At 33.3% G+C, this 22,195-nt stretch overlaps 1 protein-coding gene across 1 annotated transcript; it reads left to right on the plus strand.

Annotated features, from left to right (window-relative positions):
- Nucleotides 1–15,961: 15,961 nt before the first annotated feature.
- Nucleotides 15,962–21,820, plus strand: LOC107760084 (thylakoid lumenal 17.4 kDa protein, chloroplastic). Its single transcript, XM_075251922.1, has 4 exons — nucleotides 15,962–16,151; nucleotides 16,255–16,382; nucleotides 17,192–17,438; nucleotides 21,463–21,820. Exons 1-4 carry the CDS (start codon nucleotides 16,034–16,036, stop codon nucleotides 21,684–21,686), a joined length of 717 nt encoding a protein of 238 aa, XP_075108023.1. The 5' UTR covers nucleotides 15,962–16,033; the 3' UTR covers nucleotides 21,687–21,820.
- Nucleotides 21,821–22,195: the final 375 nt, after the last annotated feature.

Raw genomic sequence — 22,195 nt, forward strand, 5'->3', positions numbered from 1 at the left:
TTTTTAAACCAAAAGGCATAACATTCCATTCATATTGCCCAAATGGAACATTAAAAGCAGTTCTATAAGTATGCTCTTTAAATATTTGAATCTGCCAATAACCAGATTTTAAATCAAATTTTGAAAATATATTGGCGTCATATAATCTAGACAATAAATCTCTTTTATTAGGAATAGGATACCTAACCCATTTCAAATATTTATTCAAGGGCTTATAATTAATGACTAATCTAGGAACACCACATTCCTTTTCAGCTGCGTTATTAACATAAAAAGCTGTACAAGACCAAGGAGATTTTGAGGGTTTTATCAAACCCTTTGATAGCAGACTATCAATCTCTTTTTTGCAAAATTCCACCAATTCTGCATTCATCTGACAAGGTCGAGATTTAGTAGGAATATCATCCTCAGTGAAATTATCTTCATATGGAAGAGTAACAATATGCTTTTTTCGATTCCAAAAAGCACTAGGATGCTCAGCACAAATATCAATAGCAATCTGCTCGGAAATCAATTTGATTTTTTCCTGTACTTTAGTAGAATTCAGAGTATCAAATATATTCATACTAAACATTTCTAATTGTAAAGAATCAACATGTTTTTGCTTCATATCAATTAAAGCATTAATATCTCTAGTTACTGGATCTGTAACAAAAGTATAACTTATCTCTTTATCCTTATAAGTAGCAGTAAAACCTTTCGAGTCTATGCTAGTAAAAGGATAAACGGCGTTAATAAACGGTGTTCCAAGTATAATTGGAGGGTATAACTGGTTTTTTACCAAGAAAAAGAAGTGAGGAATACAGACTTTATTCTGACAAATACCCGTATTAGGAAGTTTATACTTTATATCTAAAGCATGTCCGGATGCAGATCTAACCATATGAGTAGTTTTTTGAAAATATTTCGTAGGTACTAAACCTTCTTGAATGCAGCTAACATCTGCTCCACTATCAATCATGGCAATGTTTGTAATTGAGAAACTATTATCAATGAGAATAGTACATTTGATGTACCATTTATGAGCAGTAATAATTTGCATCATTCCTAGAAACATATCATGTTTAGGATTAAAATTAATAGGTTTTTCTTCAATATCATTTTCAAAAATACCTTTGTTTTTATCATTAGATTTCTCAGCTGGAGAATTGATTTTCTCAATCTGAGTAATCCTATGATCACAAATCATTTGATTTTGTTTAAGAGATTTGATCTCTCGTTTTAAGTTTTCAACTTCAATTTTTAAATCATCGAAAGAAGAATCTCTTGCTGGAGATGCATTTTTGTTTAACAAACGGTTATTAACCTCTAGTAAGGAATAAGGCGGGGAATATTCAAATTCTTTTTCAAAAGGTTTTGCAAAACCAGAACTTGAATTAGAACTTGAACTAGCAGCCAAATTAATAATTTTTTCACAAAGTTTTTCATCATTAACTTCTTTTAAAAGTTCTATTACATTATCAGAAGTAATAGTTTTCATGTTTAGGTCTTGAAACTGTGATTGTAATTTATAAAATTCATCATCACAAGTACATGTATCACCTTTGCAAGTTGTACAAGTATTATCAATATTTTTATCACTATCAGATAAATCAAGCAAATCAATTTCAGCTTCGGATTCTGATTCAGAATAATAATCAGATTCCGATCCAGAAGTATATAACAAACTATAAACCTTATCACGTAGTTCATCTTCTAGTCCTAAGGTTTTCAGCTTTTGAAGCTTACAATTTGGAGCTATATGGCCAAATTTACCACACTTATAACACTTAATGTCAGCAAGATCTCGCTTAGACCTATTTTTGGTAAATCTAGTAGACTTGCGATGTGCTTTCTTGGCTTCTCGTTCTTCTTTGGATCTATATCTAGATCTCTTTTTCCTATAAGGACTGTCTTGGTTGGGGTATCTATGATACTTATGTTTCTTTTTCCTATGAGTAGAAGTTTCGGGTAAACCGAACTGGGCGCAAAAGTCCCCTAACTGGTTTCTTTCTTTAAGCTTATCCATCTTAAGTTGTCTGGACAATCTTAATTCATTGCACAGGTTTAATCCTTCCTGTGTGCAAATTCCTATTAATTTACCATAGGTATAGTCTGCATAAGGAATTTCTCCATAACTACCTCTTAAAACCTTTCTAACTCTTTCGGCAAATAAAGAGGGAAGGCCATCTATGAACTTAGCTTTCCAATGTTCAAACTTATTTTCTGGTAGTTCCATCACTCTACTCATAAAGGTGTCTTTATACCACCTAAACTCACTTAAAGTCTTACATCTAAGGCTATTAAGGAGAGTACGAACAGTTTCATTTTGGTTGGTAAATCTACCATTGAAGTGTTCTAATATAGTAAGAATAAGGGTATAAACGGCATCTTCTCTATTTGCCACTAGGGCCATGCCTAAGTTATCAAGTCCTTCGTCAACGGCTTTAGCGTTAATAACCATTGCCCTTTCGTCGACAGACAAATAATTGTCCCACCAGCCACGAAGTTGGCCAGTAAAACCTGCAACAATCATTCTGCAAATATTCCTATCTGTATTTTTTACACTTGTTTAATAGTCCATTTGTTTAATGGTATCAGAGCCTAGGTACTTTCATGGTATATATAAGATAGATATGAAATATTCGACATAGATATGTTTCTGAAATATGGATTTAGGAGAAACTAGTATGAAAAATACTAGATTGGAAGAGGTAGATATACCTCAAAACCTTGATTTGTTAAACAAATGGACTATTCCTAAAGTCCCTATTAGAACAATCTATGATTATGGATGGTTTGATAAACTCTCTTCTAAACAACTTATTAAAACAACTGAGCAATCTTTAGCTTTAAGTTCGTCTGAACAGACTATTCGTTTGTTAAACAAACATGATGTAGATATTCATAAACACCAGTATAATTATTTGCATATTGGTATGGTTCAAATTGCTTTTAAGCCTTTAACCCTTAAAGGGTTACCAGAGACATTTTTGGCTGCTCTCAGAGATGCCAGAAATTTGAATTTTAGACAGTCTCTGATGGGTTCTATTGAATCTACTGTCGCCTATGGCCCAGTATATTTTAATACTCAACCCAATTTGCAATTATCTTTATCTAATGTTAATATACTTGATGCATTAACATTAAATGTGAAAACGCATGGTTATAATTATGCGCCTGGTTCTGAACTGATATGTTTATCGTATAGAATATATTTTAAATTACTATCTACGTTAAACCCCAGATGTAAATTATATGATACATCTGATCAGACTATTCTAGTAGAAACGAATTTTGCAAAGTCTAAGGTCACCACGAGAAGACCTATTAAGTGGGAAGAAATTAATTTTCCAACCACATGGACTTTGGATTCGGTTATATCCCCCAGTCAGATAACTGATACTGTTAGTAATACTGAGTATTCTCATATTACTCAAAATCCGGATGGTAGGATTTGCATTCAGTTTGACGATAATAGTTCCACTTATAGTAGACAGTCATTTTCTAATAATAGAATGTTGCCTACTATTAATTCTAGTTATAACAGACATTCCTTTACTAGTCGTAGACTGTTGCCTGATATTCAACACATTTCTCCTGTTGAACCAGTCTATGGACCAGCTAGAAATCGTGCTGCATCTTTACACACAATTTCTACTAAAGTAGGTGATAAACCTGTTGAAAGGGTTAAGATTAACCCCAAAACAAATATTGTTCAGGATAGTGATAATATTTCTGATAAGGATATTCCTTCTGCGTCCGAAATGGATTTTGACCCCAATGATTCTTAATGATTCCACACCAAATTGATTTTAGTCCAGGGTCACAAGCTAGAGGTTATATTCAAAAAGAATTTTTTACTGATAAATGGAACCAGTTTAAAACTTGGTTTTTTGATACTTATAGTAAGGAAGATTTAAACAATATTTCACAAGAGTTTTATGAAACTTGTGCTTTACATAATCAAATTATGTATTTTGTTCCTTGGTTTATAACCACATATTTACCACTTTTTATAAAAGTTTTGGAAAGATCTTATAAAGACGGGAGTGGCAATATTACTAAAGCCATTTACCCTCCTCAATCATCTTTTGTTTTACCTAATAATACAGGTATTACTTTTACTGCATTTCAAAAATTTATTGATGAAGATGTTGCTGCAGTCAGCATCACAGAAATTAATAAATTAATTTCTCAAAATAATTATTTGAGTTTATATGTTAAAGTTTTGGGTGAAAACGTTAGTTTTCTTAATAAAAAACTTGATGATTTAACAGTCTTGATTAAGGAGATGAATACGAAAAAGACTTTGACTGATATTGCCTCTTCTTCAGGAAGCAAATCAGAACCTCAGATTGTTGTTACTCATATTCAAAGACCTCCTGATATTCAGGATTTTAAATTTAAATCTTTTGGAGACTTAGAAGAACTTCTTGATAAAAAGTTATCCGGTTTGAATATCAAACCCATTGATTTATCAAATGATTTTGCTGATAAATTAGATTCTACTTTTGACTATAAAAAGGATGTTTTGTCAGAATTTAATAAACTCAGAAGTTACCCCAAAAAGAATAGTAAGTTTGCAGATAGCAGATATGCTGATAAACCTAGAATGCAGACTTATTATTACAATCGTCCTACTCCTCAAGATGTTTTAATAGAGGAACGTGATTGGAATCAGACTAATACGTCTTACAGTGGTTCCGAAATTTACGAATGGAATCTTGATGGTTTGACTGATAGGCAGTTAACTATTCTAGTACATAGAATGCTTATGTATGCAACTATCTGTAAAAGTGTAAAAAATACAGATAGGAATATTTGCAGAATGATTGTTGCAGGTTTTACTGGCCAACTTCGTGGCTGGTGGGACAATTATTTGTCTGTCGACGAAAGGGCAATGGTTATTAACGCTAAAGCCGTTGACGAAGGACTTGATAACTTAGGCATGGCCCTAGTGGCAAATAGAGAAGATGCCGTTTATACCCTTATTCTTACTATATTAGAACACTTCAATGGTAGATTTACCAACCAAAATGAAACTGTTCGTACTCTCCTTAATAGCCTTAGATGTAAGACTTTAAGTGAGTTTAGGTGGTATAAAGACACCTTTATGAGTAGAGTGATGGAACTACCAGAAAATAAGTTTGAACATTGGAAAGCTAAGTTCATAGATGGCCTTCCCTCTTTATTTGCCGAAAGAGTTAGAAAGGTTTTAAGAGGTAGTTATGGAGAAATTCCTTATGCAGACTATACCTATGGTAAATTAATAGGAATTTGCACACAGGAAGGATTAAACCTGTGCAATGAATTAAGATTGTCCAGACAACTTAAGATGGATAAGCTTAAAGAAAGAAACCAGTTAGGGGACTTTTGCGCCCAGTTCGGTTTACCCGAAACTTCTACTCATAGGAAAAAGAAACATAAGTATCATAGATACCCCAACCAAGACAGTCCTTATAGGAAAAAGAGATCTAGATATAGATCCAAAGAAGAACGAGAAGCCAAGAAAGCACATCGCAAGTCTACTAGATTTACCAAAAATAGGTCTAAGCGAGATCTTGCTGACATTAAGTGTTATAAGTGTGGTAAATTTGGCCATATAGCTCCAAATTGTAAGCTTCAAAAGCTGAAAACCTTAGGACTAGAAGATGAACTACGTGATAAGGTTTATAGTTTGTTATATACTTCTGGATCGGAATCTGATTATTATTCTGAATCAGAATCCGAAGCTGAAATTGATTTGCTTGATTTATCTGATAGTGATAAAAATATTGATAATACTTGTACAACTTGCAAAGGTGATACATGTACTTGTGATGATGAATTTTATAAATTACAATCACAGTTTCAAGACCTAAACATGAAAACTATTACTTCTGATAATGTAATAGAACTTTTAAAAGAAGTTAATGATGAAAAACTTCATGAAAAAATTATTAATTTGGCTGCTAGTTCAAGTTCTAATTCAAGTTCTGGTTTTGCAAAACCTTTTGAAAAAGAATTTGAATATTCCCCGCCTTATTCCTTACTAGAGGTTAATAACCGTTTGTTAAACAAAAATGCATCTCCAGCAAGAGATTCTTCTTTCGATGATTTAAAAATTGAAGTTGAAAACTTAAAACGAGAGATCAAATCTCTTAAACAAAATCAAATGATTTGTGATCATAGGATTACTCAGATTGAGAAAATCAATTCTCCAGCTGAGAAATCTAATGATAAAAACAAAGGTATTTTTGAAAATGATATTGAAGAAAAACCTATTAATTTTAATCCTAAACATGATATGTTTCTAGGAATGATGCAAATTATTACTGCTCATAAATGGTACATCAAATGTACTATTCTCATTGATAATAGTTTCTCAATTACAAACATTGCCATGATTGATAGTGGAGCAGATGTTAGCTGCATTCAAGAAGGTTTAGTACCTACGAAATATTTTCAAAAAACTACTCATATGGTTAGATCTGCATCCGGACATGCTTTAGATATAAAGTATAAACTTCCTAATACGGGTATTTGTCAGAATAAAGTCTGTATTCCTCACTTCTTTTTCTTGGTAAAAAACCAGTTATACCCTCCAATTATACTTGGAACACCGTTTATTAACGCCGTTTATCCTTTTACTAGCATAGACTCGAAAGGTTTTACTGCTACTTATAAGGATAAAGAGATAAGTTATACTTTTGTTACAGATCCAGTAACTAGAGATATTAATGCTTTAATTGATATGAAGCAAAAACATGTTGATTCTTTACAATTAGAAATGTTTAGTATGAATATATTTGATACTCTGAATTCTACTAAAGTACAGGAAAAAATCAAATTGATTTCCGAGCAGATTGCTATTGATATTTGTGCTGAGCATCCTAGTGCTTTTTGGAATCGAAAAAAGCATATTGTTACTCTTCCATATGAAGATAATTTCACTGAGGATGATATTCCTACTAAATCTCGACCTTGTCAGATGAATGCAGAATTGGTGGAATTTTGCAAAAAAGAGATTGATAGTCTGCTATCAAAGGGTTTGATAAAACCCTCAAAATCTCCTTGGTCTTGTACAGCTTTTTATGTTAATAACGCAGCTGAAAAGGAACGTGGTGTTCCTAGATTAGTCATTAATTATAAGCCCTTGAATAAATATTTGAAATGGGTTAGGTATCCTATTCCTAATAAAAGAGATTTATTGTCTAGATTATATGACGCCAATATATTTTCAAAATTTGATTTAAAATCTGGTTATTGGCAGATTCAAATATTTAAAGAGCATACTTATAGAACTGCTTTTAATGTTCCATTTGGGCAATATGAATGGAATGTTATGCCTTTTGGTTTAAAAAATGCCCCTTCAGAATTCCAAAAAATTATGAATGATATTTTCAATCCTTATCTAGACTTCGTCATTGTATATATCGATGACATTTTGGTATTTTCCAAAACACTTGAAATGCATATTAAGCATTTAGATATTTTCAAAAGAATTGTTATACAAAATGGTTTGGTAATCTCAAAACAAAAAATGAGCTTATTTCAAACTAACATTAGATTCCTAGGACATTATATTTGTCAGGGGAAGATTACTCCTATTCAACGATCGATTGATTTTGCCTCAAAATTTCCCGATGTTATTACTGATAGAACTCAGTTACAAAGATTTTTGGGAAGTTTAAATTATATTTCACCTTTTTATAAAGATCTGTCACGTGATTTAGCCCCCTTATATGATAGGTTAAAAAAGAATTATAAAAGCCCTTGGACTGATAGTCACACTACTTTGGTAAAAAATATTAAACAACGTGTTAAATCTTTACCTTGCTTAACCCTTGCTAATCCTACATGGCAAAAAATTATAGAGACTGATGCGTCTAATATTGGTTATGGAGGGATATTAAAACAGATAAATCCCAATGATAAACATGAATATCTGATTAGATTTTATTCTGGTAAATGGTCTGAAGCCCAGAAAAAATACGCTACTGTGGCACATGAAATGTTAACCATAGTAAAATGTGTTTTAAAATTTCAGGACGACTTATACAATCAAAAGTTTTTGATAAAAACTGACGCACAATCTGTTAAATATATGTTTAATAAAGATTTTAAACATGATGCCTCAAAAATGATATTTGCAAGATGGCAAGCTCAATTAGCCCCTTTTGATTTTGAAATACAATATAAAAAGGGAATTGATAATTCTCTGCCAGATTTCTTATCTCGTGAATATTTACAGGATGGAACCCCCTGGGGTAGGGGAAGAGGTAGAGGTTGGGGAAGATCATCCCCACAGTCCAAAGGAAGGTCATCACCTTCGGGATCGTCATACGGATCCTCATCAAACTCCCCAGTTATACAAATGGGAAGAAGGAGTTTAGTCAATGAGAGGATATCTCTCGGAGAAGAATCATCGATTGGACCATCCGTCCATCTGGAAGATATTCCAGAAGATAGTCCGTTATACGGACATTTGCAGGCATATTTGACTGCTCAAAAACAGAAAGATACTTCTGTTAAGCAAAGTAATACTTTTGCTTCCATTACTAAAGATGACAATGATGATATCAAGTCATACGAGAAAGTGCCAAAAAGAGAAATGATATTTCTCTTAGAAAATTCTGACATTCAGAGAAAAGAAGAACCATGGAAGATATTCCAAAGGTATTTGATAAATGGGTTATATTATCCGGGTGAGTCATACAAAACCCGTTCCTACTATGAAATGATACTGACCAGTACTGGAAGTGCAGATTTTCAGTACTGGTCAGTATCATTTCATAGTAGGAACGGGTTTTGTATGACTCACCCGGATAATATAACCCATTTATCAAATACCTTTGGAATATCTTCCATGGTTCTTCTTTTCTCTGAATGTCAGAATTTTCTAAGAGAAATATCATTTCTCTTTTTGGCACTTTCTCGTATGACTTGATATCATTATTTCATATTGATTAATGGAAGACAGTAAATTTCTTTTAACCTCTTCCAAGTAACTGTTAATCATCTCTGTTTTATCTCCTTCTTGAAAGGAGATCCTTCTGGCAATATGCCTCACTGAACTGTCATCAATTACCTCTTTCTGAGGTTTACTGGAATATTCTTGGATCTTCATCTCGATTGAATCCAAGAGCTCTTGACCATATAAGGTCTTTGTTTTGGGATCCTTCTTCATTAACTTGTCCCAAAAATTGTTGTAAAAAGTCCTATATAAGCAGGGGACTTGTTCTTCAGTGAATCCGATTTCTGGATTCCATTTGTGTATCCAAGGGATAGAAAATTCCAGAAAGAAATATATTTGGTTAATTTTTTCTGGGTAGCAGATATGATCTGCGTGGTATAAATCGTTAATAAAAGGAGAAATTTTTATCCATTCTTTGTATAACATGAGAAATGGATCTGGTAAAATCTTTATTGTTGGACCGTGGTATGACCACCAGTTTAGAAACCAATTAGGAACAGTTGTTGCAAATATCTTTGCACATACTTTTATAAACCAAGTATGTTTGTGTCTATCATTATTGTAGTATAATACTTTATCAAAAGCTTGGATATAATCCCAATAAGTAAAATTCATTTTATTTTTGTTAAGGCTTATCTGCCTTTCCTTCATTGTGGATATACCCCAGTCTTCAACAGATATAATCTGTTTAATTATAATCTTCGAGAAGTTATAAACGTTCTCGTCTGTGCTATACCCAGAAAAGTGCTGAAAATCTGCACTTCCAGTACTAGTCAGTATCATTTCATAGTAGGAACGGGTTTTGTATGACTCACCCGGATAATATAACCCATTTATCAAATACCTTTGGAATATCTTCCATGGTTCTTCTTTTCTCTGAATGCCAGAATTTTCTAAGAGAAATATCATTTCTCTTTTTGGCACTTTCTCGTATGACTTGATATCATCATTGTCATCTTTAGTAATGGAAGCAAAAGTATTACTTTGCTTAACAGAAGTATCTTTCTGTTTTTGAGCAGTCAAATATGCCTGCAAATGTGCGTATAACGGACTATCTTCTGGAATATCTTCCAGATGGACGGATGGTCTAATCGATGATTCATTCATAATTTTTTGGAATTCTGAAGGGGCATTTTTAAACCAAAAGGCATAACATTCCATTCATATTGCCCAAATGGAACATTAAAAGCAGTTCTATAAGTATGCTCTTTAAATATTTGAATCTGTCAATAACCAGATTTTAAATCAAATTTTGAAAATATATTGGCGTCATATAATCTAGACAATAAATCTCTTTTATTAGGAATAGGATACCTAACCCATTTCAAATATTTATTCAAGGTCTTATAATTAATGACTAATCTAGGAACACCACGTTCCTTTTCAGCTGCGTTATTAACATAAAAAGCTGTACAAGACCAAGGAGATTTTGAGGGTTTTATCAAACCCTTTGATAGCAGACTATCAATCTCTTTTTTGCAAAATTCCACCAATTCTGCATTCATCTGACAAGGTCGAGATTTAGTAGGAATATCATCCTCAGTGAAATTATCTTCATATGGAAGAGTAACAATATGCTTTTTTCGATTCCAAAAAGCACTAGGATGCTCAGCACAAATATCAATAGCAATCTGCTCGGAAATCAATTTGATTTTTTCCTGTACTTTAGTAGAATTCAGAGTATCAAATATATTCATACTAAACATTTCTAATTGTAAAGAATCAACATGTTTTTGCTTCATATCAATTAAAGCATTAATATCTCTAGTTACTGGATCTGTAACAAAAGTATAACTTATCTCTTTATCCTTATAAGTAGCAGTAAAACCTTTCGAGTCTATGCTAGTAAAAGGATAAACGGCGTTAATAAACGGTGTTCCAAGTATAATTGGAGGGTATAACTGGTTTTTTACCAAGAAAAAGAAGTGAGGAATACAGACTTTATTCTGACAAATACCCGTATTAGGAAGTTTATACTTTATATCTAAAGCATGTCCGGATGCAGATCTAACCATATGAGTAGTTTTTTGAAAATATTTCGTAGGTACTAAACCTTCTTGAATGCAGCTAACATCTGCTCCACTATCAATCATGGCAATGTTTGTAATTGAGAAACTATTATCAATGAGAATAGTACATTTGATGTACCATTTATGAGCAGTAATAATTTGCATCATTCCTAGAAACATATCATGTTTAGGATTAAAATTAATAGGTTTTTCTTCAATATCATTTTCAAAAATACCTTTGTTTTTATCATTAGATTTCTCAGCTGGAGAATTGATTTTCTCAATCTGAGTAATCCTATGATCACAAATCATTTGATTTTGTTTAAGAGATTTGATCTCTCGTTTTAAGTTTTCAACTTCAATTTTTAAATCATCGAAAGAAGAATCTCTTGCTGGAGATGCATTTTTGTTTAACAAACGGTTATTAACCTCTAGTAAGGAATAAGGCGGGGAATATTCAAATTCTTTTTCAAAAGGTTTTGCAAAACCAGAACTTGAATTAGAACTTGAACTAGCAGCCAAATTAATAATTTTTTCACAAAGTTTTTCATCATTAACTTCTTTTAAAAGTTCTATTACATTATCAGAAGTAATAGTTTTCATGTTTAGGTCTTGAAACTGTGATTGTAATTTATAAAATTCATCATCACAAGTACATGTATCACCTTTGCAAGTTGTACAAGTATTATCAATATTTTTATCACTATCAGATAAATCAAGCAAATCAATTTCAGCTTCGGATTCTGATTCAGAATAATAATCAGATTCCGATCCAGAAGTATATAACAAACTATAAACCTTATCACGTAGTTCATCTTCTAGTCCTAAGGTTTTCAGCTTTTGAAGCTTACAATTTGGAGCTATATGGCCAAATTTACCACACTTATAACACTTAATGTCAGCAAGATCTCGCTTAGACCTATTTTTGGTAAATCTAGTAGACTTGCGATGTGCTTTCTTGGCTTCTCGTTCTTCTTTGGATCTATATCTAGATCTCTTTTTCCTATAAGGACTGTCTTGGTTGGGGTATCTATGATACTTATGTTTCTTTTTCCTATGAGTAGAAGTTTCGGGTAAACCGAACTGGGCGCAAAAGTCCCCTAACTGGTTTCTTTCTTTAAGCTTATCCATCTTAAGTTGTCTGGACAATCTTAATTCATTGCACAGGTTTAATCCTTCCTGTGTGCAAATTCCTATTAATTTACCATAGGTATAGTCTGCATAAGGAATTTCTCCATAACTACCTCTTAAAACCTTTCTAACTCTTTCGGCAAATAAAGAGGGAAGGCCATCTATGAACTTAGCTTTCCAATGTTCAAACTTATTTTCTGGTAGTTCCATCACTCTACTCATAAAGGTGTCTTTATACCACCTAAACTCACTTAAAGTCTTACATCTAAGGCTATTAAGGAGAGTACGAACAGTTTCATTTTGGTTGGTAAATCTACCATTGAAGTGTTCTAATATAGTAAGAATAAGGGTATAAACGGCATCTTCTCTATTTGCCACTAGGGCCATGCCTAAGTTATCAAGTCCTTCGTCAACGGCTTTAGCGTTAATAACCATTGCCCTTTCGTCGACAGACAAATAATTGTCCCACCAGCCACGAAGTTGGCCAGTAAAACCTGCAACAATCATTCTGCAAATATTCCTATCTGTATTTTTTACACTTTTACAGATAGTTGCATACATAAGCATTCTATGTACTAGAATAGTTAACTGCCTATCAGTCAAACCATCAAGATTCCATTCGTAAATTTCGGAACCACTGTAAGACGTATTAGTCTGATTCCAATCACGTTCCTCTATTAAAACATCTTGAGGAGTAGGACGATTGTAATAATAAGTCTGCATTCTAGGTTTATCAGCATATCTGCTATCTGCAAACTTACTATTCTTTTTGGGGTAACTTCTGAGTTTATTAAATTCTAACAAAACATCCTTTTTATAGTCAAAAGTAGAATCTAATTTATCAGCAAAATCATTTGATAAATCAATGGGTTTGATATTCAAACCGGATAACTTTTTATCAAGAAGTTCTTCTAAGTCTCCAAAAGATTTAAATTTAAAATCCTGAATATCAGGAGGTCTTTGAATATGAGTAACAACAATCTGAGGTTCTGATTTGCTTCCTGAAGAAGAGGCAATATCAGTCAAAGTCTTTTTCGTATTCATCTCCTTAATCAAGACTGTTAAATCATCAAGTTTTTTATTAAGAAAACTAACGTTTTCACCCAAAACTTTAACATATAAACTCAAATAATTATTTTGAGAAATTAATTTATTAATTTCTGTGATGCTGACTGCAGCAACATCTTCATCAATAAATTTTTGAAATGCAGTAAAAGTAATACCTGTATTATTAGGTAAAACAAAAGATGATTGAGGAGGGTAAATGGCTTTAGTAATATTGCCACTCCCGTCTTTATAAGATCTTTCCAAAACTTTTATAAAAAGTGGTAAATATGTGGTTATAAACCAAGGAACAAAATACATAATTTGATTATGTAAAGCACAAGTTTCATAAAACTCTTGTGAAATATTGTTTAAATCTTCCTTACTATAAGTATCAAAAAACCAAGTTTTAAACTGGTTCCATTTATCAGTAAAAAATTCTTTTTGAATATAACCTCTAGCTTGTGACCCTGGACTAAAATCAATTTGGTGTGGAATCATTAAGAATCATTGGGGTCAAAATCCATTTCGGACGCAGAAGGAATATCCTTATCAAAAATATTATCACTATCCTGAACAATATTTGTTTTGGGGTTAATCTTAACCCTTTCAACAGGTTTATCACCTACTTTAGTAGAAATTGTATGTAAAGATGCAGCACGATTTCTAGCTGGTCCATAGACTGGTTCAACAGGAGAAATGTGTTGAATATCAGGCAACAGTCTACGACTAGTAAAGGAATGTCTGTTATAACTAGAATTAATAGTAGGCAACATTCTATTATTAGAAAATGACTGTCTACTATAAGTGAAACTATTATCGTCAAACTGAATGCAAATCCTACCATCCGGATTTTGAGTAATATGAGAATACTCAGTATTACTAACAGTATCAGTTATCTGACTGGGGGATATAACCGAATCCAAAGTCCATGTGGTTGGAAAATTAATTTCTTCCCACTTAATAGGTCTTCTCGTGGTGACCTTTGACTTTGCAAAATTCGTTTCTACTAGAATAATCTGATCAGATGTATCATATAATTTACATCTGGGGTTTAACTTAGATAGTAATTTAAAATATATTCTATACGATAAACATATCAGTTCAGAACCAGGCGCATAATTATAACCATGCTTTTTCACATTTAATGTTAATGCATCAAGTATATTAACATCAGATAAAGATAATTGCAAATTGGGTTGAGTATTAAAATATACTGGGCCATAGGCGACAGTAGATTCAATAGAACCCATCAGAGACTGTCTAAAATTCAAATTTCTGGCATCTCTGAGAGCAGCCAAAAATGTCTCTGGTAACCCTTTAAGGGTTAAAGGCTTAAAAGCAATTTGAACCATACCAATATGCAAATAATTATACTGGTGTTTATGAATATCTACATCATGTTTGTTTAACAAACGAATAGTCTGTTCAGACGAACTTAAAGCTAAAGATTGCTCAGTTGTTTTAATAAGTTGTTTAGAAGAGAGTTTATCAAACCATCCATAATCATAGATTGTTCTAATAGGGACTTTAGGAATAGTCCATTTGTTTAACAAATCAAGGTTTTGAGGTATATCTACCTCTTCCAATCTAGTATTTTTCATACTAGTTTCTCCTAAATCCATATTTCAGAAACATATCTATGTCGAATATTTCATATCTATCTTATATATACCATGAAAGTACCTAGGCTCTGATACCATTAAACAGGATCAAGTGGCGGGCGGTAATCCGCCATGCCTTCTCAATTAAATTAAAACAGAAATCACCGTTTGACCGGGAACTGGACTTGTTTCACACCTCACATCTGGCTTTTATATGCCTGGAAGGTTTCCACCAGTTAAAGATTTCTATTTTAACATATTTGAGAATTCTTAATCTAGCTAATTCAGTACCCTTATATTTAAAGACTGGCGGTAATCCGCACAATCAGTAAGGATAAGAATTGAAATATACTTGAATTTTATATATAGTTTAATGACTGTATGGAAGGTTAAAAACCTTTACTCAAGCAAGGGGTCTGTCATAATATAATACATACTTTTATATATATATATATATATATATATACACAAAAAAAAATAATAAAGGCTTATCTCTTTATACTTTTGATGAATTAAAAATTATAATTTAGTAAGAAATTACGTCATTTAAAATTTCAGTAAAATACAAAATGAGAAAATTAATCAAATATTACAGCAGAAAAGAACGTACGAAGAGAGGGGGATAAAGATAGTTTTATGGTAATAATAATTTGAATTAATTAAAAAATAAAACATAAGTAAATAACACTCTAATATTTTTTGATAAATTTAGACAATTGAAGATTTTTGAACTGTATAACATAAGGTTTAAAAAAATAAAAAAATTTCAGAGTAAGAAAATATATATCTATGTTATATTAAAAGAGAAGTAGTTTCAAAATATTAAGTCAATTGACAAGTTAATAAAAAGTAACATTACTAAATGTATAGTATTAAGTGTTTGCTAATTTAATGAATAATAAAAAATAAATAATTTATTTGATTACTATCTGATATATATTCTTTGATTTTATATAAATTTTGTTATATTTTTATACATTACATTAAAAAATAAAATAATAACTAATATTTATTAAAATAATATGATATACTAGATCATAGTTTTATAAGATTGATATTGATTCTAACACTAGTTAGGTACCCTCGCTCCCTATGGTCTAAAGTAGAAGGACTAAACTCACTAAACGGACAAAAGAATAGGATCCATAACGTCATATTAGAAGAAGTAGGGGGCCAAAACGCAAAAGAAAGTAAAAGGAGCAGCGTCTAGATGCCACGTCGGATGGAGATGTATCTACAGATGGATGGATAAAGTCAGAATGAGTTCAGACCAACGCTGGCAATAATACTCTCACAATTCACAAACAATGGCGTCCATATCTATTCCTCTGGCGTATAAATCACATTCCCTCAGTCGTTCCTCAAGTTATCGTCTTCACTTCACTACTCCCCAACTTCACTCACCCATCCAAATCAAATGTTCTGGTATGATTTCTTTTTCTCATTATCTATACTGTTCTAGTTGAAATGGCATCTGAATTTTTGGTTTTTTTTACGTCGATTAACGTTTGATGCACCTGGGGTGCAGCTTCCAAGGAGGGTTCGGATAATGAGGAAAACTCATGTCAATTCAAGCAACTTAGGAATGTTGCTTGTGGATTCCTTGCTGTTTGGGCAGTGGCTAATTCTGTTTCTCCCGTAATTGCTGCTGGTCAGGTTGGGAAAATGCCATACAGTTACTCTCTTGCTATGCGATTTCACATATTTCTTTGCATTTGTTACTCCTATATTTTTACTAATTTGTATTGTCACAGTATTGAATGGTCTTGTAAACCACTTCATCTAGAATCTTTTAACTTTTTAGTTTTAGCTCTTCAGCATGCCACTTAACGTGCGGATAGCTCTTTCCTTGGCTAAGTGGGTAGAAATATTTTTGTTGATTGATGGGCGCACGACTTAAACCAAGAGCTCTGATACCAAGTTAAATTGTGTGAGCGAATTCATGTAAAAGATTATCGCCATTAAAGTTTTTAGTTTGTCAAACAAGTATCCTAATCCAAATGGCATAAGAAATTCAAAATCTAATTTTCCCAATCCACAAGCAGATTAACTCCTCTGTAGATTTGGATTTTACCATTCTCTTGATTGGTCATGAATTAGGATCTAAGACCAAAATTTGACTGGTTTATGTTAAAAGTTTGTTACCAAGTTTTACCTAAGTTGTCATTAGCTACATAGTTAATATGCCAATGTTACCTCTCTTAAAAAAACAAAAGAACCTATATAAAGTTCATGTGAGGGTGCTATAGTCTAGGTTGGATTGGACGAAGTTTGAAATATATGATGATTTACAGAAGTGCAAGTGTATTATTAAAGGAGAGAAAACATCTTGGAGCTCATGTTCCAAAGATAGGAAATAACTCTATGTAGATTTTGACAGAATAATCTATCAGGAGTTGTCGTTGGTTCATATGTACATGGATGCAAGATTATCATTTGTTTACAATTTTGGGTTGATTTTGCAGAGATTGCCTCCATTGTCAACCGACCCAGATAGGTGTGCACGGGCCTTTGTTGGTAACACAATAGGTCAAGCCAATGGTGTTTATGACAAACCACTTGATCTGCGCTTTTGTGATTACACAAATGAGAAAAATAACCTCAAGGGGAAGTCACTTGCAGCAGCACTCATGTCTGGTGCAAAATTTGATGGTGCAGACATGACTGAAGTGATCATGTCTAAGGCTTATGCTGTTGGAGCTAGTTTTAAGGGTAAGTTAATGTAACATTTTTGTAGAAAATATATCTCTGCTTGTTTTTTTAAAGCCTCTCAAGAAGCAATAGGCTAACAAAGAAATGCAAGAGATAAGGAAGGAGAAATGATCAAATGCATTTGATTGAATTATTACAAGTTATATTTGTGTAAACATTCCTCTTTGTGGTAACGAAAACCTAGTATTTCATGATATGTATGATGAGGGTTGTCACGACCCCAAATTCCCTCCGTAGGAGGTCGTGATGACACCTAGTCTCTAAGACTAGGTAAGCCTATCAATGCGGAATAATCATAAATATCTGAAATAAATAACTACAATCCAAATAATTACAACTCCCAAAATCCGGTAGAAATAAGTTACAAGCTTTTAAAATTTATTCTCAATATTTCTATGTATCAAGGTCTAAAGAAAAATAAGGAAGCAACATAAAATGATAGAAGGGAACTCTGGAGTCTGCGGACGCTGACAGATATACCTCGAAGTCTCCGTGCGCAGGTAGCTTCACTCACTGACGTCTAAACTGGTAAGATGTACTTGGATCTGCACAAAAAGATGTGCAAAAGCGTAGTATGAGTACACCACATCGGTACCCAGTAAGTGCCAAGCCTAACCTCAATAGAGTAGTGACGAGGTCAGGTCAGGCCCTACTGGAGAATAGATAATGACATGGAAAAATGTTTAAACAATTTAATAAGATAAAAATGACTGCGGAAATGAATCAAATAGTATGTCACATTTAATGACACCAATTAATTGCAAATAATATCTCGTGGAATCAAAATAGAATTTCCTTTCAGCTTTATGAAAATCACAACAATTAATCGAAGGCAACTATGACCATAAATCAATATCAACAAGGGCACTACCGAGGTACCACCTCGTAGTCCCAAATCATAAATAAATTCACAATATCTCATTTCCTTATATCACCGCGGGAGCCTTCACAATTTATTTAAAAAAATATTTTTCCCGAAATAGCATCCCGCGTTTTAGCCTCCCTTATCACACCGCATGACTTCTAGTAGTCACCCATACTAGTCACGCGTATCAAGCCACCCTTATCTCACCGCATGCGTTTCAATCCCCAGACCTTATACCACCGCATGCGTATAAATATCATAATATATCACAATTTGCACCTCAAGTGCCCAATATTTCAATTTTTCCAAAAATAAATCAACAACAATATTTTTCAATAATAAAGAGCTCGCGGCTCATGCCAAAATAATCCAAAAAAATATTTTTTCACAATAAAGAGCTAACGGCTCTATCACAATGAGTACCAAAAATCTTGCGAAAATAATCAGGAATAAAATAATTCAGGAAAATAATATTTCATATTAATAATACTTAATTTAAAGAAAAATCAACCTTTAAATAATGCACAGTATAAAAGAAACCAAGTTTCAATCAAACAGGTAAAACAATTAGCAGGAAAATGTCAAGCAAATTTAAGGTATACAAATCAAATCATTAATGGAGAATATAACAAGATTTAATAATTTAATTAATATGTAACAGTGATCTTCATAATTTGAACACATAATCCTTCACATTTAGTCCGTGTACACACTCGTCACCTCGTATGCACGACTCTCATCACATTACAATTAATACTAATCCTAGGAAAATTTCCCCCACACAAGGTTAGACAAGTCACTTACCTCGACTTGCTCCAATTTAACCAAGTATTATGCTTTTTCCTCGATTTTTCGACTCCGATCGACTCGTATCTAGTCATAAGTAATTCGATACAGTCAACAAAAATTATAAGAATCGATTTCATAAGAAAATACTACATTTTTCAATAAAATCCGAAATTAGCTCGAAATTTGCCCGTGGGGACCACATCTCGGAATCCGGCGAAACTTATAAAATCCGACAACCCATTCAATTACGAGTCCAACCATACCAGTTTCACTCCAATCGGACTCCGGATCGACACCGAAATCTCAAAAATTCATTTTTATGAGATTTTTAAAATTTTTCAAATTTCAATCTCAAAACACTAATTAAATGGTGAAAACAATGATATATTTGTGTATATAGACCAAATCCGAGTTGGAATCACTTACCCCAAATGCCTTTCCTTGAAAATCTGTCAAAAGTCGCCTTTGTTCAAGCTCAAGTTTGTCAAAAATGGCAAATGTTGAATGCCACTGTTTTTATAACTTACAGATCTGTCCAGTTCGATCTTGGGAGCTCGATCTGTCCAGTTCGATCAGGGACTTCGATTTTGTCAGGGACCTCGATTTTGTCAGGGACCTCGATTTGTGAGGGACTTCGATTTGTCAGGGACCTCGATTTTGTCAGGGACCTCGATTTGTCGATTTGTCAGGAACCTCGATTTGTCAGGGACCTCGATTGTAAGGGACCTCGATTTTATCAGGGAGCTCGATTTTGTCAGGGAGCTCGATTTTGACAGGGAGCTCGATTTTGTCAGGGAGCTCGATTTTGACAGGGAGCTCGATTTTGACAGGGAGCCCGATTTTGACAGCATTTCCAGCAGAAAAATTGCAGTAGCTAAGTCCCACTTTTGATCCGTTAACCATCCGAAACTCACCCGAGGTCCTCGGGACCTCAACCCCAAACACCAACAAGTCCTAAAACATCATACCAACTTATTTGAAACCTCAAATCACATCAAACAACGCTAAAATCACGAATCATGCTCCAATTCAAGTTTAATGAAACTTAGAATTTCCAACTTCTACATTCGATGTCGAAACCTATCAAATCAAGTCCGATTGACCTCAAATTTTGCACCCAAGTCATAAATGACATGACAGAGCTGTGAAAATTTTCAGAACTGGATTCCGACCCCGATATCAAAAAGTCAACTCCCCGGTCAAACTTCAAACTTTAAATTCCTATTTTAGCTATTTCAAGCCTAATTTCACTACGGACTTCCAAATAAAATTCCGATCACGCTTCTAAGTCCAAAATCACCATACGGAGCTGTTGGAATCATCAAAATTCTATTCCGGGGTCATTTGCACATAATTCGACATCCGGTCACTATTTGAACTCAAACTTTAAATTTTTCATCAATATTCTATATCTCGGGCTAGGGACCTCGGAATTTGGTTCCGGGCATACGCCCAAGTCCCAATTCACGATACGGACCTACCGGAACTGTTAAAACACTGATCCGAGTCCGTTTGCTCAAAATGTTGACCAAAGTCAACTCAGTTGTGTTTTAAACATCTAATTCACATTTTAATCTATTTTTCACCTGAAAACTTTCCGGATTTTTTTTTTTACGGACTGCACACGCAAGTCGAGTAATGGTAAATAATGCTTAGATCACATAATTAATCATTAAATTTAAAGATGACATTTTGGGTCATCACAAGGGTCTTTTAACCAGCTTATAATAACATATACAATGTCCATCAATTTGTAATTTGCCTCTAATGTCAAGGCTGGTTGGAACAGCAGGAAATATTTAGTAACTTGCGCCATGATAGAGTACTTCTCAACTATTCCGTGTTTGAGCAAGATGAAATGGAAATTGATTATTGAATCTCATATCTGCTCTCATTATTTCCTCACTGACTGACTAATGAGAATAACTTTGTTATAGTCATAACTACTTGCAAATGGACCATAAAAAGATTTTCTTTGATCACTCCCAGAAATTTTGACGAAAGAGCTATGGATGAGAAGAATAATCATCAGATGGATATTGCGTGTCTGAATTAAAGACAGATTAACTATATTTTTCTTTTTCTAGCTTTCTTTCTGCCTCTTTACTGAAGTAAAACCAATAAAAGCTGCAGCATTTACATTTGGGGTATATATGTTTTTATATATGTTTTCGAAAATCATAGTAGTATTGTCCTCCAAGGCTTTCTGTGATTTTCTACAGTAGCCGTGGGCAAAGTTTGACAATTATCATACCATTATGTCTCGCTGGAAGGGTCTAAAGAATGGCGGAAGCTTTCAAACTTGTATGCCTTATTTGAAGAAATTACATCTTTTTCAAGGTTGGGAATCTGACTCGTCACTATTTACAGGGACAGACTTTTCGAATGCTGTTCTAGATCGAGTGAACTTTGAGAAAGCCAACCTCCAGGGAGCTTCATTTAAGAACACTGTACTATCAGGATCTACCTTTAATGATGCTCAACTTGAAGATGCAGATTTTGAGGACACAATCATTGGCTACATTGATCTTCAGAAGATATGTCTAAATAAAACTATTAACGAAGAAGGGAGAGTTAACTTGGGATGTAGATAACCGTTGTCTGTATGCTATTGTCCAGTTTTCTTGTACTTGAATCATCTTCCATGATCCCTGGAATAATTGAATGTAAGCTATACTCATATATTTGTCATTTTGGTATAGCAAAGAGGGTGAGTTGTGCTGGTAAAGGCAACTAGGAGTCAACTCTTCTCTTTTAATTTGAAGTTCATTAATTTACACTGTTTGTACATGATACTTTGGTTGAGCTTCACATGTTAAAACTGATGGACTTAAGTTGATTTTCTAGAAGCAAATCATACTCTGTAATTTGCTCGACGCCTCGACCAGTGATTTGTTATTGTTGTTTGTGGATAAGAAATATGCATCAGGCAACGTGGTTGGGGGACTATCAGAGGTATAATATGGAATATCATGTCTAATTTCAAAAAACTGAGGTATCTAAACTCGGGATAGACAAGTTTGAAGTTTCAAAATAATCATGTCAAAAGCTTTAAATTTGACTATTCCCCCTACTTTCTGTTTTCCTTTGCCTTGTTCTGTCA

This window comes from Nicotiana tabacum, chromosome 4, assembly GCF_000715075.1.
Source record: "Nicotiana tabacum cultivar K326 chromosome 4, ASM71507v2, whole genome shotgun sequence".
Lineage (NCBI taxonomy): Eukaryota > Viridiplantae > Streptophyta > Magnoliopsida > Solanales > Solanaceae > Nicotiana > Nicotiana tabacum.

Coding starts and splice junctions, on each gene's coding strand:
- LOC107760084 (XM_075251922.1), top strand. CDS start 16,034: ATGGCGTCCATATCTATTCCTCTGGCGTATAAATCACATTCCCTCAGT. Junction 16,152..16,254: donor CATCCAAATCAAATGTTCTG/GTATGATTTCTT, acceptor CCTGGGGTGCAG/CTTCCAAGGAGGGTTCGGAT. Junction 16,383..17,191: donor CCGTAATTGCTGCTGGTCAG/GTTGGGAAAATG, acceptor TTGATTTTGCAG/AGATTGCCTCCATTGTCAAC.